Source organism: Physella acuta, unplaced genomic scaffold (assembly GCF_028476545.2).
Source record: "Physella acuta isolate Inbredline_101_S28 unplaced genomic scaffold, ASM2847654v3 ptg001128l, whole genome shotgun sequence".
In the NCBI taxonomy this organism is placed as follows: Eukaryota; Metazoa; Mollusca; class Gastropoda; family Physidae; genus Physella; species Physella acuta.
Window position 1 is genome coordinate 113,816 of NW_026732645.1, and position 19,712 is coordinate 133,527.

At 33.8% G+C, this 19,712-nt stretch overlaps 1 protein-coding gene across 5 annotated transcripts in view; it reads left to right on the plus strand.

Moving 5' to 3' along the window:
- LOC131956108 (baculoviral IAP repeat-containing protein 2) overlaps nt 1-14,083 on the plus strand; it is a 42,252-nt gene extending 28,169 nt beyond the window's left edge. For 3 of the 5 annotated variants that reach the window (XM_059320518.1, XM_059320520.1, XM_059320517.1), the window contains exons 3-9: nt 8,300-8,412; nt 8,950-10,585; nt 11,348-11,529; nt 12,123-12,201; nt 12,714-12,830; nt 13,037-13,225; nt 13,566-14,083. In XM_059320518.1, coding sequence (XP_059176501.1) covers nt 8,338-8,412; nt 8,950-10,585; nt 11,348-11,529; nt 12,123-12,201; nt 12,714-12,830; nt 13,037-13,225; nt 13,566-13,891 — 2,604 coding nt within the window. In that variant the 5' untranslated portion in view covers nt 8,300-8,337 and the 3' untranslated portion in view covers nt 13,892-14,083. The remainder of the gene's footprint in view (nt 1-8,299; nt 8,413-8,949; nt 10,586-11,347; nt 11,530-12,122; nt 12,202-12,713; nt 12,831-13,036; nt 13,226-13,565) is intronic. The other 2 variants (XM_059320521.1, XM_059320522.1) reach the window with 2 other exon arrangements.
- The last annotated feature ends 5,629 nt before the right edge of the window (nt 14,084-19,712 follow it).

The window sequence follows — 19,712 nt, forward strand, 5'->3', positions numbered from 1 at the left end:
ATAGATAGATAGATAGATAGATAGATAGATAGATAGATAGATAGATAGATAGATAGATAGACAGACAGACAGACAGACAGACAGACAGACAGACAGACAGACAGACAGATAGATAGATAGATAGAAAGTACAAATGGACGATTCCGAAGGTGAAGAAGAAAACAAAGGGGTTGGGAGGTGGGCGACATGGCTTAATTTAAACTTTTCAGTAAAAAATAAAAACTAGCGATGTTTTCATCAGATGCTACCAAGCTCATTTACATTAGCAGCCATCTTAATTAATTTTTTGGTAAAATTATAGTTAGATATAGAGATTCAGGGGAAACCGCTCTAACTTACAGATGGCCGCTGTTTATATGGTGAACGGAAAAAAAACCAGAAAAAAGTCAGTTTTTGCTAGGAAAAAAAGTCACAGAAAAAAAGTCACAAAGGCAAAATTTTATCGGAAAAAAAGTCACAGAAAAAAAGTCACAGAAAAAAGTCACACACAAAAATCTTTTAAGAAATATTTTTAATTTAATTGTAGTGTATTGTTAAATTTTGAGTGTTTATTGATGTGGGTGGTGTTTTTTTTTTTTTTTTTTCTTCTTTTTTTTAGCATATTTGCTAACTTTAAAGCGTTATGGTTTAAAACAATAATACATAAAAATACAATAAGATACTTTATATAGCAACCTCAAATTTAGCTAAATACACGGTAGTAAAAATAAAATTATTAAAGACATTTAGGCCGGACGTTTTCCCGAAAGACACTTGCCCGAATGCCGTTTGCCCGAAGGCCGATTTCCCGAATGGACACTTGCCCGAATGCGACAAATGCCCGAATGGACACTTGCCCGAATGCGACAAACGCCCGAATGGACACTTGCCCGAATGCGACAAATGCCCGAATGGACACTTGCCCGAATGCGACAAATGCCCGAATGTACACTTGCCCAAATGGGACAAATGCCCGAATGGACACTTGTCGCATTCGGGCAAGTGTCCATTCGGGAAATCGGCCTTCGGGCAAAAGGCATTCGGGCAAATGTCTTTCGGGAATTTGTCGTAGACCCAGGCACATCATTGTGTTTTACATTTGTTTTTTGCCGCAGGCCATCCCTTGATCGGCTTTTCTTTTGTCGGCGTAATCCGTCTATATTGTGTGTTGTTGACCTTTTGCGTCAATGACTGTCTTTGTTCCGTGTCGGCTTTCATTTTTACTTTCTCGTATATACGTAGTATAGAGAAAGTATTGTAATCGTGCAAAATAAAAATCGAGATTTTTACAAATCTCGACGTTTTACACCTCACTGATACGGAAAAACATAATTTTGCAATCTTGTCCGTATGTCTGTGTGTGTGTGTCTGTGTGTGTGTCTGTGTGTCTGTGTGTCCGTGTGTAAACACGATAACTTGAGTACCGTTACAGCTAGGTTGATGAAATTTCATATATAAGTATTATATCAAAATCGTAGATCAGTATCAACTTTTGAGCGATTTCCGACAACCGGAAGTGGTACTTTTTCTACTTTGAATTTTTCAAAAGCCTATAACTTGAGTACTATTTCAGATAGATAAATGAAATTTCACATGTAAGTAAAAGATCTAATTCTCTACCTTCTTTTAAATTTTGAGTAATTTCCGTTGACCGGAAGTAGTAATTTACGCTACTTCCGATTTCTCAAAAAACTAATGTAAATTTATTAAGTACTAATACTATTGCACACTATTATACACACCTTTATTAGGCGTTCGCTTGGTGCGCAATTGTTTTTTACTGAGATTCTATTCTATTTTTAAAAGTTTCAGTATTTAAAATGGATTAAAAATCCCCAGTTACCATCCCCTGTTGTTTTATATAAGAATATTCGAAAAAGTTTATGGGAGATCACTACCGGTTTATTTATCCTATGCTTTGTTATGTAATGCGCGTAAAAATGTGGTTAGAAAAGGTGGTTGAACTATTGTTGCGATGAGGTGAGGGCAGCAAGTCGGATTATTTACGCTTTATGCCATCTCACGCTAATTTAAAGTTAGTGTGTAAAAAAACACGATGAAAACCAAAAGGTTAGAAAGTTCTATCAAATTCTATTAAATATACATATAGGCCTATAACAGAATTAAAAAACCTACGTACTTCATACAAAATATGTTTTAATAAATATTTTACTATGCGCATACAACCTACACACATTACATTTAATTAAAATCGTAAGTTGATTTGCACTTTCTGAATATTTAATACATAAAAGTATTAACACATTTCATACAAATATATATTTGTGACTTTTTTTCCTGTGACTTTTTTTTCTGGGTTTTTTTTTCCAGTGTTTTTTTTTCTGTGACTTTTTTCCTACAATCGTTTACATATTATATAGCAAATCTTGCTCGCAAACACTGCTGTTTAAAGTTAATTTCTGGCCTATATAGTAGATATATATATAGCCATTGATTCTAGATTATTTTTCAGTTATCTATAATATTTGCCACAAAAAATATATCACAATATACTTCTATTAAATAGTATTAAAGCCTTAACAACAGTGTTTCTTCCAGACTTTTTTCTCCGGGGGGGGGGGGGGGGCACTTGAAATTTTCGGGGGGGGGGGGGGGGGCGGTAGACTTTCTTCAGTTCGGGGGGTGGGGGGGGCGGACACTGTTAAAAATATATATTTTCTATATAAATTATATAAATTTCATTTCGTTCGGGGGGGGGGGGGGCGGTAGAATTTTTTCGGCAAAGCCCCCCGAAAAAATTCTACCGCCCCCCCCCCCCCCCCCGAAGAGATGCCTGGAAGAAACTCTGCTTAACAATGAGGCAACTTTTTCGCACATTACTAGATCTAGCCTCGGCCGATTTTAAGAACCTAAAACGATAGATTAACGGAGAAAGATATGCTGCTTAATAAAAAAAAGTCGTGGTCCTTTTCAGTTAGTTTTTTTCACAGAGGCCAGTGCAGGGTCTTACCGGAACGGCTAGTTATGTAATCATTTATAACTTAAAATTCGAAATTTTAATTGCAAGCCATGTGCTTTGACATATGTTTTTGACATAGTTTTGTTTCCCAAGTAGAAGATTCTATCCCAAAATGGAATCTTCTGAAAGTAAGCAGCAGTTAGATTTCTAGATCTAGAAATCATTATCTTTACTGACCGCTAGATTCTAATTACTAAGTAATTAGTTAAAAATGGAGGGATAATCTGTCGACCGTAGTTAAATTAAATTTTTAGGACACTTGTAGATCTAAGTGAGTCTACTTCAGTACTTAGTCATGACTTAGATCTAGAATTCTAGATCTAGGACTTACAAAGAAAAAGATCATCCATCTTTTAAAAAATAATATTAGAGTAGTTTCCCCTCGAAAATATTCTATTTGTATGTCTGTTTTGATTTTTGTTATCAAATGTGGTGTCTTTAAACTTTACGGATGATTATAGAATAATGAATAAGGTGTCTGATAATAGACTATTCCAAAAAAGGGGGTTAGAGGGTTAGGCACATAGTAATAGTAGGCTTGTCGGTATCGACCGAGATCGCGGTAAAAACATGACCCGAAATCTCCCATTACTTTCTGATACCGGGCGCACGAGATTTGGTTTTGCATACTAATAAGTTTTTAATTTATGGTAATTAATTAAGTTTAAAAGGTCATTTCCTAATGTTAAATGAAAAGTAGAATGGTTTTCTAGTTGTTTTGATGGCTTAGCGATCTGATTGCATGCTGTCTCTGCTTTGGTCTTACCGCTGTATAAAGGTTAACTTCAAATGCGTTAAAAACGCGATTTTTGAAAAGTTTCCATTTAGATAATGAAAGTTTCCAAAGCAGATACATCCCATTTTTATAGAAATGATATTTATTTTTGGATATTTTGACTTTGACATTAGTAAATACTCATTTGAAAGTAGTCACCGTAAGTAGGTCACGTTGCCCCCATTGACTCCAATGTTATATTTCTTCATCCCGATCTGCCGGCTTTTAGTTTTGATACACTAACAACAGTATTCTTATGTAATGTACAAACAAATCTCCTACTTGTTGTTTTAAACATATTTTAATATACCTGTCTTTCATTTTTTCAACTCTGGTTCTAGTTTTGCTTGAAGTAAAATTTTGCTGAGTCAGACATAGGTTACCTGTCTGTCTACACTAGCTATGTGCTAACTGTAATTTTAAGTATTCAAGTTCTACTTACCCTTACTTACAGTTATATTTATATGCTGAAAATCAGAATTCATACACAATACACACATAAAAATATTGATCAGATAACTTCAGTTCACTTTTAACAAAATGGCTTAAAGATAGACTCTACTTCACCTGCCCAAAATAATAAGGCAATTATATGCACATTACAGTGTTCAAGTCATTTACTTTAGATTGCTAACTATGTAGTTCTTTCATTCACTGTATTTATATAAAGCATTGCTTTAGAAACTTTTTCATATTTGCGCAGCACAGTTTTATAACAAAATGTCTTAAAGATGGACTCTACTTCACCTGCCCAAAATAATGGGGCAGTTATATGCACATTTCAGTGTTCAAGTCATTTACTTTAGATTGCTAACTTTGTAGTTCTTTCACAGTTTTTTTGGGGTTATGGAAGGAAGCCAACACAAAAATATACTTCTGTATTATTTTTATTCATTTCAACCGCATATACAAGTTCTATATATCATTCTAGCTAAACTCTGCAAATATGAACAAAATACAACTGCAAGTAAAATAACTATGCTCAATTTATTCAGGTATACCATGACTTGTCACAATTGGCCAATGCAAAAGCAAGGGCATTCCACCCCTCACAAAAAAATTTCGCAAAAAAAAAAACTATTTGAGCTAGACAAAAAATCTTTTTTGTTTTGTTTTCATTTTGTTGAGCTCTACAAGAATATGTAACTTTTTTTTTTATATGATGATTAGTGTTTTTTTACCAAAATCCCTAGTAATAGGTACTAAATAGTAGGACCAGGGTTGGGGTGGTTAAAAAATTAAAAAAAAGGACAGGGTTAGTCATTGACTCTCATTTTGACATATGATTAGTCAGCCATGTCCATGTGTGTATCTAGTTGACTACCCCAGTAGCCTAACACCCATTTTTTAAAGAAGATTCGGTAAAATCTTAGTTTAGAGTTTAGCGTCGTAAATTCGGCCAAAACTAGTAATGTAGGAGAGAGTGAATTAATGAATATGTCATTAAATATGAGTATATTTTCGTGTATTTTGATAAAATATTATAAATAATTGAATAATAGATCACCATTTATGGTTAAATCAATTTAAATATCCTGAAATTAATTTTTATCAACCCTGTTCGAGATAGTAAATTTGCTATTAAAAACAGCAGCCATCTTAAGAAATTGTTATTTAGAGTAGCTTCCCTTTTATTTCTATTCGTATGAAAATGTATTTAAATGTGATTGTCTTGTTGTATAATCTGTATTACAAAGCATTTTTTTTAAATTCTGCTCTTTAAAAACTGAATTTCCTAACAAACAACTTTATTAATTCTAGAAGCATTGTGAGATGCAACTTGTATTCATGTATTAAATCACGTTTTTTTTACTAATGTTAATTTGATCTTACTATTACTATATAGTTTGAGTTTTTTCTTATTGTTTGAATGTTCACTATTTTGATTTCAGGTTTTTCTTTTCATCAATTAGTGATTCTATCGTAACTTATGACATTTTTTGCTTCTCTTTACCTTAATTAAACCCCAAACTCCGTCATATTTTTGTTGTCAATGTCACAAGTCATAATGTAAAAAATTACGCTTCACTCTGCCTTATCTAAGATCTCTAACCATAATTTTGACAACATTAAATGTTTGTCATCATTTATATATACAGAGAGACAAAATGTATTATCCACCAGCTTCCCTCGTAAAACATCATCTAAAACAATGAGCCAGTCCACCCCTTAAGTGCGTGTTGTCATTATGGTCGATCGCAAGTCTCCACCTGCCAGACACATGTTGGTTATCCTTTGTTGTCAAATTGTCAATATCAAGTACACAAGTGAGTGATATGGGGTTGTCCATAAATGATGTCACATATGATTTGCTATGGGAGTGAGTGAAGATTTGTGACGTCAACTCAGGCGGCTTTGCAATTTATGACGTGTCGGTCTCATGAAAGGAGGTGAACGGGGAAAAATACCTAGGTGGTTGATGGAGAACCTCTATAATGCTTTGTTCGATCAAAATAACGATAAATAAGCATTTGTATACGTATACCTTGCCTAAAACGAATCATCACAAATGTTGCAAGCCTGCTAGTTTAAGACATTCGGCAAAACGGCCGCAACACATTATCCCCGTCAAAAAGGCTTGCCACCAAATGCCTGCCGACGAATAAGCCGCGTCTAATGCGGGGCGTTAGGAATACTGCCATTAGCATGGGCCGCGTTAGTAGAGCACCAGTAGGCTATCGCGCTTTGTAAGATGACGTAAATACTTAAATTCAATTTCGCTAAACTGCGCGAAAATTTAGTAATGTTCCATCGTTTGAGGAAATTTATTTTCTTGGACTTAAATTGAAATATCATGTTGACTGTCTGGCTCTTAATTTCCGAATATCACTTTTAATGTATCAAGATTCAGAACTATAATTTACTTTAATATAAGTGTCATCTTATCGTTTATTGTGGTTTTTATAAAGCGCAGAGCAGCTACAAAATCGGGCGGCCATCCTGTTTTCACCAAGCTTCTTTTGGAGCTTAATATGGGTAGTCTAGTTCTATACGGTGTGAGCTTAATACATTTTTAAAGGGCCGAAAGTCTCAAGACAGCAAGCTTGCAGAAATAACTACGTACGTTTAAATGGACGAGTGATAGATGTGTTAGGGGCTGTTTAATGAACACCAACTTATGTAATCAAATTAAACGTCGCAAAAGCGTCAAAAAGGCAGTGCTTGTTGTTTTTTTTTCTATAAAATTAGCCTAACGGTCGGCGGTACCGCTACATGACGTCACGTGCGAGCGTTAACTCAGTGACGATCTGCTAAGTGGGGGAATGAAAAAGGTGGGGTTCAAGAAATGCGACTCGGCAAGCTTTTTAGATTTCTTGACCCTTCTTAATAGTTCTTTCGTCCCCACTGAGAAAATGGATCACCAATGAATGACGCGTCATACTTCTACAGCTGGTCTTTCTCCCACAACCATCCCGTTTTCACGAGAAAAAAAAACCTGACCCGTCTCCAAAATCACATCGCTGAGTTCTACTCAACCTCTCCCCACCACAAATCACTATTTCTATCTGAAACAATATGTTCATATGTTTGCTCTGTAATAATACACGCTGTCATTACTATCTTAAGAGTGACGTCATTTATGAGCGATCTAATATTGATTTGCTTACTGCAAATAAAGTGTTCAAAAGTTCGACCTCCCAACAATTGTTGTGATCTTGGATGCACACTATTAAGTCTGATAAGATCTATTAGTCATTCATGTCAACTATATTAAAAAAAAAGAAAAATTACTATACAGGGGGTCATCCATAAATGATGTCACGCTTTTTTTTGACGATTTTTACCTCCCCCCCTCCCCTCCGTCACACGTCGTCACAAAAAGCCAGACCCCCTCCCCTAAAATGACGTCACACCTCAGCCTACAACCCCCCCTCAAAATTGCAGTTGAATTGTTTTTAAACAGCTATATTTTTCCAAAATCTTGTCTGAACTCTGTCAAAATAGATTATTTTAATCAATTGTTATTACAATGTATTAAAACAGTTTTTTAAAACGCAAAATAACGTCTATAATTCGTTTTGTAACATTGCTTTTTTAAAATGCAATGTGTGACGTAGCACCATCTGAACCCCTCCCACTCATCACACAACGTCACAAAATTACGGACCCCCCTCCCCCCTACGAGTGTGACGTCATTTATGGACAACCCACCCCCCCCCCCCCCCCGCATATATTAAAACAATCATATTAAACCACAAAATCAACACAAAAGACATGCGAATAGACAATTTATTGTTTTTAAAACATGGCCGCTGCTTGTATTTACTCATTGTTGTCTCGAACGGGGTAGTTTAAAGTTTATTCCAGGATATTTATGACTGGTTTGGTCTTGGATTGTGATTTGTTATTCAATTATCTGTTATATTGTGTAAAATATGACATAAATATGGCCAAATGAAAGAAATATTCATTAGTTACCTTCATCGCACATTACTAGCTACGTTGGAATTTACGACGCTAAACTAATATTTTACCGAAGATTCCATTTTCGGACATCGGTATAAAAATTCTCCCAAAATATATTTTGAAATTTTAGTAGGCTTATACCTTTTATATTTTTATAGCAATAGTGAATTAATACAACAACTAAACCTCCAAGAAAATGTGGTTCTTCATTGTCTTGATATGGAAACGATCAGAATTCACTTCTGTTGGTAGTAGAAAATCTACATCTAAGGTTTGTATTTATTCACAGTTGTTAGAAATAAAGTTAATTCAGTTGTGCTTCAGGCAGGTCATCAGGGGTTGATGGTTCATAGAATCTAAGAATAGTTATTGTATATCCAGTAAAGAGGTCTAGTCCAGGGGTCGGCAACCTTTTGAAGCGAAAGAGCCAAAAGTTACAATTTTCAAAATTTCCTTGGTTTTAAAGAGCCACTAACATTTTTTTTATTACAAATATTTTATATTTTTATTAAGATTATTAGTATTTGTGCAAGGAGCTGGAGAGCCGCACCTTGATATCAAAAGAGCCGCATGCGGCTCGCGAGCCGCAGGTTGCCGACCCCTGGTCTAGTCTATAAGTATAAATTATTTTTTAAAATCTATGTTAGTAGCCTATTTAAATCTACTATTTAAGTATTTATCTTGTTATCCTTGTCCCATTAAGACAACACTATGGCCTAAATAACGAACATTTAGATAAGAAAAACCAGATCATTGTAGCGCTATGCAAGGTCATTTATTCCTTTTTAATTCAAGGTTTTATTTTCAGAATCCATTTAATTGTTCTCGCAAAAAGATTTTGCAAAAGCAAGATACAATTTCCCATCGATGTCATCTGCCAGCAGAAAAAGTAACCAAAAACCAGAATACCAAAGATAGCCCTAAAATGCTTTTCTTAGATCAAATGCTTTGTGTTCGCAATGAAACCAGCTTTATAATTTGGCTGCGTTATGTTTTGGGAATTTCACCATTACCAAATAGTTGTTATACGCTATTATTAGTGTTAACCTCTTCACAACATTTTATTATTATATTTTTTGACTGTGTGAATTTGAGGATATTTTTTAGAAAACTAGCAGTTTATAAAGTTGTAGTTATTTTCACCATTTGGAGATGTGTTTTTAGACAATTTTTCTGTATATCAAAATATTTTACCTGTTTAATACTAAGCAGCTTGAGATTGTACTTTGTTGATCATAAGTTATCTCGGTATAATCTAAGGAAAAATTTAGCTCACATAAAATTACTCAAAAAGTTAAAAAATGAAAGCAGTGATTCAAATTTTATTAAACTAGCTGACTTAAAAACAACAGAAAAAAGAAAATTCAAACTACAGTTACCTCAACAAAAACTAATTGAATACTTAAGTAAATCTATAGAGCAGGTGCATTTTGAAATAACCAAGCCTGAAACATCAAATACAAAAGACACTGACTCTTATGATAAAGGTAAAGATTCTGGCTCACCAGATATGATTCAAGCTTTAAAATTAAGCAATTACAGTAAATTGTGGTGGTCAAGAAACACAACATTAAATTTGATTGCATATCCCCTTCACAATGTTTCAAGACAACCATCAGAGAATCCCTCACCGTCAACACCAGCCCAACAAAATCCCCAGACACGGGACATGCACAGGTTAATGCACTTTGAAGTTTTCCGTCTTTGTTCTTTCAGTTATTCACGTTTTCCACCAAATGTGAACTTATGGGTCACACTTTTGGCGCAGTCTGGTTTCTATGTTGTCAACGACTCTGGCCGTGTACGTTGTTTCAGCTGCGGGTATGAATACGAGGATTTTTTAATTGGGTCACCTGTTGACAATGCCCATGGTCCCCAGTGTGAACGACATACATTTAACAGGCCTCTTCACGAATGGATCAGAGGTCTAGATAGGGATGTTTTAGAAAGCTACTATCTGGTGTTTGGGAATTTGAGACCATATGTAAGTGATGACTCTGAAAATCTGGATCACCTGAACAGCAGCGCACAAGCTGTACTGCATGAAGATCCTACTCACCTAGAGTCGGGATTCTCTGAGACAGAAGCAAGACAGATGGGTGGTCCATCGCTTGGATCAGCTGACAGCCAGGATCCTCAGAGTTATCAGAGAGCGGCGGACGCAGTGGTTTACCAGGAGAGTCAAGAGCCACAACCCAGAGAGGTCCTGACTTCAGCAGCTCAGCAGCCGGTCACGCTAGATCGGTCAGCTAATGGTGCTTCAGCTGACCAGACGCATCCTGACGCAGAGAGAGGAGCAACGGGTTACACAAACTTTGACCTCAGCTTAGCTTCGTACCCCCAGTTTGCTGGCACTTCGTCTAGGAGATCAACATTTTCTGGGTGGAACCCAGAACATCCTCAGAAGCCTGATGACCTTGTGGCAGGGGGATTCTTCTATGCAGGTAAACAGGTTTACCTTTTTCTTTAGAATTTAATTGAATTCATTTAAGGCACTGTAAATTGTACTTGCATCTTTTGTTTTTGGATTAGTTTTATAACAATTGAGCCTTAAAAAAATGAAAAAAGCAATTTTAACTGATTAAACAACCAGATTCAGTTATGTGTATTTTATTTCCCATTTATAGATATGAATACATGCAAATGATTAGGTAGAACATTTTGTTCAAATAACAATAAACAGAATTACTGGGGGTGGGCGTGGTCTAGTTGGTAAAGTTTTTGGTTGCTAAATGGAAAAGTCTAGGAGAGACAACTCCAAAATCAAACAACTGCTGCCTTGTAGTTTGTTCTTGGTTTGGACAAAGGCTATGGAAGCAAATCCAAAAAGAAAAGCAGGCTGAAATCTGAGTCAATGGCCTCAATGGCGCATAACCAGTTGACACGTAATCCTTAATTATGATGGAGGGAATCTCTTCCAACACTAAAATTGAGAACACATAAGAAGAAGATGGAGTATTCTTTGCTTTTGATTGTCTCAACAGAAACCAGTCAAATAGAGCTTAATTGAAAATTAATTCCTGATAGCATTTTCTCCATTTAAAATATTATATGTTAAATTGCTAGTTTTGTAGATGTAACCCCAGTCCTGGGGTTTATCATATACTGTCTTTTTTTCCCCCCCATTTTTCTTTAAATGAACAAGTCAAAAATTTTCTTATTTGTTTTATTTGAGTTATAAGTTAACAAATAGTTTGGCTTTTCAGGCTATGCAGATTGTGTTAGATGCTTTTACTGTGGGCTTGGGCTTAAATACTGGAGGCCTGATGACATTCCAGCCTATCAGCATGCAAGGTTCCGCCCCAATTGTGTTTACAACAGAATGTACAAAGGACAGGAATACATAGATCGTGTGCAGCAGGACAATCAACAGGATGCTGGGAATAATGTAAGCTTCCGTCTGTCTTCTCATGTGTAGGCCCTTTTTACTACTGAAGCTGTTGTTTGTCTTTTGAAAAGTGTTTATACTAAAATGAATAAAATACACATCATGTTGATTGGGTCACATTTTTGACATGACTTTAAGGAAACTAAAAACATCAGGATAACATATCAGAATAGAAACAAATTAAAGAGGGGAAATATCTATTGGCTCATAATTTAGACATTTGTGCTATAATATAAAAGAATGTTTAAACTATACATTTCAACTACTAACTTAAAACTCCCAAACAATATCTGTTTTTTTTTTTTTTTTTTGTGTTTTTTTGATCATGACAAATGTATAATTTTAAAGTGACTTTCATTTTTCTGACAATTCTTATGAGATCTGCTAAATTGCTCAAAAGTTCACTCTGTCTTTTTAATGTTATCATTAATGTTCATGTATTATTTTAAAACATTTGCTTTACAGTATTCATTTGATCATTTCACATTAAAAAATGTATTCACAGAGGTGAGACGATTTTTTAAAAACATCATGCTTTTGTCTGTGCTTACAAACCAACCTTCATAGAACCTAACCATTTCTAAACACAACAGGTAGAGCGCAATCAATCGCAAACAGCAAACCCAGCACCACAGCCAACCACCAATCAACCCCCAAATCCACCTCCAAATGGTTAGTATATCATTACCTGACAAAATCATTTTCATTCTATACATTACTAAATTTCTTGTGATGTTTATTTGGCTTTGTTACTAGACTGTCTGATACCTTAAGAACAGAGGTGTAAAATATATTAAAAGCTTATTAGTTTATAATTAGTAACGTAAGTTTCGGAAATCATTTTTTATATTCATGTATACTTCCACATTCTTGACCCAAGTGGTTCAGTTAAATGAGCAAATTTATGAAACTGGAAATAGTTTCTTGAATTTCTCTTTATCAGCAATAAATATTTAGTGTTTAATTTATGTGGCTCCTTTCTACTTACTGTTCCTAGATGCAAAGCACTCATTCCAACATTGTTAACCTTTATACAAGTTGTATTTTAATTTTAGTAATCAAATGTTATTTTCTTTTCTCTACTCAGATAACAAGTAACATTTCTGTACAAAATTCATTTATTAAAGTTTAGTTTAGCATTGTTATCAATGAACAGTACACCCTAATTGAATCTATTTTCTTAGTAGCAGTAACCACAGAACATGCCCATTTAAGGCTTCCAGCTTCACAAGAAGCATCTCGAGCTGGCTGGCGTTCAGATCAAATCATTCCTGCTGTAACACATATTATAGATGAGCTAGGTAAATCACAATCTTACTCTTAATACATTTTCAGCTGAAAAGAATTTTTTATTTTGTCATCAATCAACCAGATAAATTCTACTTCAACTGCTCTGTGGACCTTCTGGTCTGAAAGGGAACTTAACTTTTTTACTATATCAATCTATTAAATTATTAAATATTGGTTTTTTATAATTTTTTATGATTAAAATATTTGAATCAACCAGGTATTGATGGTCAGAACTTGTCCTATGAAATACTGTTGGATGTACTGGTACAGCTGTACTCTGCTAATGATGCCCCCAACTTGGGAAGTGATCGGAGTGAAGGGAGTGTAGACAGCAATCATGGTGGACAGAGTAGTGACGGAGTGGTTGATAGCTCGATACCCACTCTCAGGTTCCCTCAGGATGTCTGTAAGTAATTGATTGGCTATATACATTTTAGTCTGTAAGAATGCACTTCAGAATGGAACTTTCAATATGAATACATTTCTTAGATTGTTTTAATTATTAAAATAAAAAATGTCTTGATTATTTCTTTAAAAATATATTTTTTTTCATTTTAAGACCAAAATAAAATTTAAAAATTCCTATGTCCATCATCATTTTCTATGTTGTTGACTGTTTACAAAAAAAACAAAACAAGAAGAAGCCTCAAGTAAATTAAATTGTTACTCTTTAAGTTATTGGTAATCCTTGACATCATTGTAAACACATGTAATAAAATGTTATACATATTTTCTTTCATCTCTAGCTGCATCAGAAAAATTGAGAACTTTAAATGATGGTGTTGAGGTTGCAGATTCCGCAGAACCAGCTCCAGTTACAACGGCAGGACCAGCAACAGCAGCAACAACCACTTCAAGACACAATGACCAAGAACAGTTTAGAGCAGTTGAAAATGAACATAACTATCTGACCCAGCGCAGTTTGTGTGGTATCTGTCACCAGAGACCACTACACTGTGTGTTCCTGCCATGTGGGCATGTCATTGCATGCCAGGAATGTGCTGAAGCCGCTACTAAATGTCCTATTTGCAACAAGAATGTCGCTGCTACTGCCAATGTCTACCTGTCTTAAGCTTAGCTTAACTCAACAATAATTATGGGCATTTTACAAAATGTACATGTACAGAATGTAATATTAATGATTATTTGTTATTCGACTAAACATGCATATTGCCTACTTCATTCTTTATGAATTGATTATGGATGTATGTGTAAGGTATGTGTTAGTGTATAACACACTAGTGTTAGTGTATGTATGTGTACATATATATATATATATACATATATATATATATACATATATATATACATATATATATATATATATATATATATATATATATATATATATATATATATATATATATATATATATATATATATATATATATAAAAAATATGTGTGTGTGTGTACATTAAAAAAAAATATCTAAAAGATCAATCTTATAACCAGTTCAGTTTATCTGAGAAAATTAATCATAAAAATATAGTTCATACTCAGATCATCTACTCAGACCCATTGCCTATATTCTGAACACAGATTAAAAAGCATCATGTTGGTATACTATACACTATATAAATCAAGGGGCTCACTCTGTATGTGAGTAAATGGAAAGTATTTTAAACAGAGAAGAAAAGTAGATAGTGAATAAAACTTGTTAAGTCAAGATACATTAGCGTACTCTCAAGACAGAAACAACACAGTCATAACTATAAAAACCCACTAAAATAGTACTTGTATGTGATAATTACACTAGCAAATATATTAATTAAATTAAAATAATTCTAAAATATTAAGCTATCAAAACAATAAATCACAATGGTAAAACTATGTTGTTTATGCTTGATCATGATGTAATTGAGAGATAAAAAGCAGAAGAATCTTTTACTTAAGTTAGTTGTATAAAATGTAATTTGCTTACTGTTATTGAATAGCCATGTCTTGCTTTACTAGAGCTGAGAAAAATGTTAGTATGCTTGCTTATAGCTTGGTATCTCAGCAGATGTCTTTTTACCACTTAGTCTCTAATACCTTACAGTTACGGTGAAATGCTTTAGTGTTTCATCTAAGATCTTAATTAATACACACTTCAGTAGGTCTAGCTCTTTATATATTTAACTGAATACAATTTATCACATTTAACAGACCACCTATACTTAGTGAACTATTTTCTGTGTAGTAATAGGATACATGGCCTCATTTCACTAAACAACTAGGTTTTTCCAAGTGGAATTTAGAAATTTTAAAGAAATATTTAATTAATTTTTAAACCTGTTTTGTTTTTTACTCTTTAACATTTTCAGCAAGATTTTTTAAAAAAAAGTTGAAATTAACAATTAATAAATCCTTTTTTTTTTTAGTTTAAGTTTAGCCATATTTGTTAGCCTAAGTGAATCGTGCCAATCCATAGTAGGATAGGTCACTGTGTTTGTTTACCTGTTTTAGTCGCCTAAGCTTGAATGGTTTTAAACTATAAAACTAAATTTCTAACTATTGTTCTGTAGTAATCCTGTTTCTGAAAATGCAAGTAAAATTTTAAGACCCTTTTGTTGTGCAGTAGTTTTGTCAGGAAGGTTCTTTGACAGAAGGTAGTGTTGGTTTGTTATAGGAGGCCTGTTAACAAGATAAAATGTAGTTAAAAAGAGTAGAGCCTATAGTTTAGATTTAGTTCTTTGAGTTATCTGTTGCACTACTTTGAAACCTCATAATACTAATATCACAAGGTTCTGTTTTTTTTAAGCCTTGTCTTTCAAACAACATATTTACATTGTGGAAGTTCTCCCCACAAATATGTAGTGTGTACTAACGTGTGTTGTTGTTTTGTAAATCTACATTAGGTTCCAGAGTGAAATTGGTGTTGCAGTGTTAAAATTACACCAGCTTTGAAACAAGCTATTTTTTACTAACAGTGTTTCACCATGTTTTGGTTCTGCTGCAGAATTTTAAAAGAATTCTTTAAATACTTTTTTGCTGTGTTAATAACATTTCAATTATTTACTTTTTGTTTTAATTGGTTTACTTTTCTTGTTTTTTTTTTAATTTCCTGAGTTTAGCTTTAAAATGTGAAACTAAAAATTAAAGTCAGGATTAAAACAAAATTAATGTCTCTCCATGGTTCAGAGCTGTTATTTTATTGTCTGATTTCATGTATTATAATAATTCATGCTTCATCATTATACTTGCACTCGTGTAGCTCTTTGTTCATTTGTATTGTTTGTTTTTTTTTTAATATAAAAAATCTAAATAAAAATACTTTTTTTAATGTTAACTTTTGTTTGTGTCAGATCTGCCTGCAACATCTTTGTTGAGTGAATGATAAATCTACACAAATCTAGATATTAGTATATTACAAAAAATATGTCAGGGCTTATTGACATTTCCAATCCTTCCAATGGTGAAACCAAAATAGGCTAATCAAGACATACTTTTAATATGCTTGGATATTAAAACCAGCTTCCAGTGCAAACCTTAGAATTATTAACATGTGTAATCCAGTGCTTGGAGTAAATCAACATATATTTGGCTTTGGTGAATACAATCTCAAGCAGATGCTTATATATATATATATATATATATATATATATATATATATATATATATATATATATGAAAATTATTATCAATTATTTCTAAAAAATTTATAAGGCTGTCGTAACATAAGTAGGCCTACGTACTGATCGTCATGCTTTTAAAGCAGGTTTTGAAAAAAAAAAAGCAGTCTCCCTCATTAAAATGTTAAGAATTACATTATCAGGGGAAGTAACTTAATAAATGTTAATGATTTGATTTTTTACTTTCTCGTATATACGAAGTATAGAGAAAGTCTTGTAATCGTGCAAAAAAAAAAAAAAAAAAAAAAATCGAGATTTTTGCAAATCTCGACGTTTTACACCTCCCTGAGTCGGAGTATGTGTGTGTGTGTAAACACGATAACGAGTACCGTTACAGCTAGGTTGATGAAATTTCATATAAAAGTATTTTATCAAAATCGTAGATCCGTATCAATTTTTGGGCAATTTCCGATAACTGGAAGTGGAACTTTTTCTACTTTCAATTTTTCAAAAGCCTATAAGGAAAATGTGGGTGGGGGGGGGGGATCTTTGTATTTTTTTAAATAGAAAGTCGTAAAATGGTGTAGATCTATATGATTTTTAAAGTATGGGCGGGTGGTTGAGAAGGGGGGAAAGTGAAGAGGGTGGGAAGATTGGCTCGAAGAGTCGTGATTTAGTTGGCATGAGGTACGGTTGTGACGGGTGTTTGTGAGTACTACACTACACTGGTCTGCCTAGTCTATATATTTTCAATCAGTGTCTATATTATAGATTCAGGTATAAGTCTAAGCTTATATATGTTCGAAATATTAAAAAGAAACGTTTGAGCCAAATGTGTTTGTGAGATAGTTTTCCAGGCCAATGACAATACAACAGATTTCGACATAATGCAACCGGTCGGTTGTCGACGCCCCGACGTCAGCTTTCTGTAGAGTAGTGTAGAGTGTAGGAAAGATCTGGGAGACCTAAAGCTAAAAGGTGTTTTCTCAACCTGTACCACGTAGCCCTATCAGTTCGTAAATGTTAAACAATTTCATCGATAAGTTATTTAGTAAAGGATAGATTGTCTCCCCCACCCCCTCCCCACGAGATAGATTGTCTGAAAGAAACTGCACGATACTTAACGTAAAATGTGACTGGCCTCTTCTGTGATTCAGATTCGGTTCAACGTGTATAAAGATAAGACAAGAAATTAAATATCAACGACCAAAAAATGGACCAAATTTGTTTGTATCTTTACGACCCACCCTCAAAGCTTCTGATTTTCTTCTTTTTATTCCTTTCCTTTCGGTTCCCTAAGCAGCATAGGCCTAAGCAACGATTGGTAAACTAACTTGATTTTTATTTAAAACTCAAACCATGACAATCCAACCTCCACCAACTCTATTTTAAAATAATTCCTTCACGACTTTTCTTTGTCTCCCCTCCGTGGGTTCCACATTACTCCCGGGATATTGGTGTTACTATGCCTTTGACTTTCTTAGAGGGTGACATATCTACCATCTTTTCCTTCCCCCCCCCCCCCCCCCCCCCCACTGTTGTTTTCCTTCTCTGAACCATACGCCATTTAGGGGCCCATAGCCGACCATAATACATTTTTTTATAGTTAAAAAAATTAATTTTCTTGCATTTTTGACTTGACGGTAAAAGCTTTTGTAAATTACAAATCTACTACAGTAGTGATGTTATACATTCGCCAACACATGCTGTTGCTTAAAAAAAATATATGCCTGAGCTGTAGTGTAAAAGATAGGCAAACGTTCAAAATACTTTCGTGACTTATTTCCCTTTTTTAAATAGTTAAATAGAGGTGTCCATAAGCTCCTTTTAATATATTTGTACTAAACAAATTAAAAAGCAATTACTTCTCTTAATTATTATTTTCAAACAAATACATACTAAAGAATAACATAGCATATAAAGGAAATATATTTAAAACAAATAATATAAATACAAAAAAAACATAAAAATAAACATCACACGAGAAACCATTACACATACAAAGCTTTCACACTTTATACTCTTTTGACCGGCTATTAACTATAGGGTAGTCAGTATTACAGCAAACATATTGAAGAAACTAGTTCTAAATCTAAAAAAAAAAAATCAAAACAGACTAATGCACTCACACACATGACATGTTGTAATTTGTTTCAATTGAAAAAAAAAGTAATTTTTTTTCAAAACCCGATCAGGCCAGAAATGAGTATCCAATGTTTGTATTCTGTGTTTGTATATATATATATATATATATATATATATATATATATATATATATATATATATATATATATATATATATATATATATATATATATATATATATATATATATATATATATATATATATATATACATACACTAACACTAGTGTGTTATACACTAACACACACCTTACATATACATCCATAATCAATTCATAAAGAATATATATATATATATATATATATATATATATATATATATATATATATATATATATATATATATATATATATATATCCATCCATCCATCCATCCATCCATCCATCCATCCATCCATCCATCCATCCATCCATCCATCCATCCATCCATCCATCCATCCAGTGTTTCTTCCAGACTTTTTTCTCCGGGGGGGCACTTGAAATCTTCGGGGGGGGGGGGCGGTAAACTTTCTTCGGGGGGGGCGGACACTGTTAAAAGTATATATTTTCTATATAAATTATATAAATTTCATTTCGTTCGGGGGGGCGGTAAACTTTCTTCGGGGGGGCGGACACTGTTAAAAGTATATATTTTCTATATAAATTATATACATTTCATTTCGTTCGGGGGGGCGGTAAAAAATTTTCGGGGGGCTTCGCCCCCCCGAAGAGATGCCTGGAAGAAACTCTGCATCCATCCATCCATTCCCAGAAATGACGAGTTAATAATCGCAATTCTCCAGAATGGAAATTGCGCTAAAAACTACAATAAAGTAATTTGCACCTGCTACAAAATTCTCTCTAAAACCAGACAGCTATTTTCATTTTAAAGGCCCTTATTGGACTCGCTAAGTATGTGTGGGTGTTTGTGTGTGTGTGTGTGTGTGTGTGAGTGTGACTCGGAATCTTAATTTAACCCAGTTCCCATTGTCCGATTGAGCTGTATTTTTGCACAGTTGTAGATCTTGGATGACAGTGCAAAAGTATCGAATTTTTAATCTAATAAACAGACAATTAGTCAATAACATTTAATTTAAAAATTACTACATTCCATAAATAAAGGGGAGATAATAAGTAAAATATTACTAGCGATAGCTTGATCAGAGGGCCGTCGAGAGTGAACTCTTTTTTCCAACGTTTTCTTTAACTTGCTTTCGC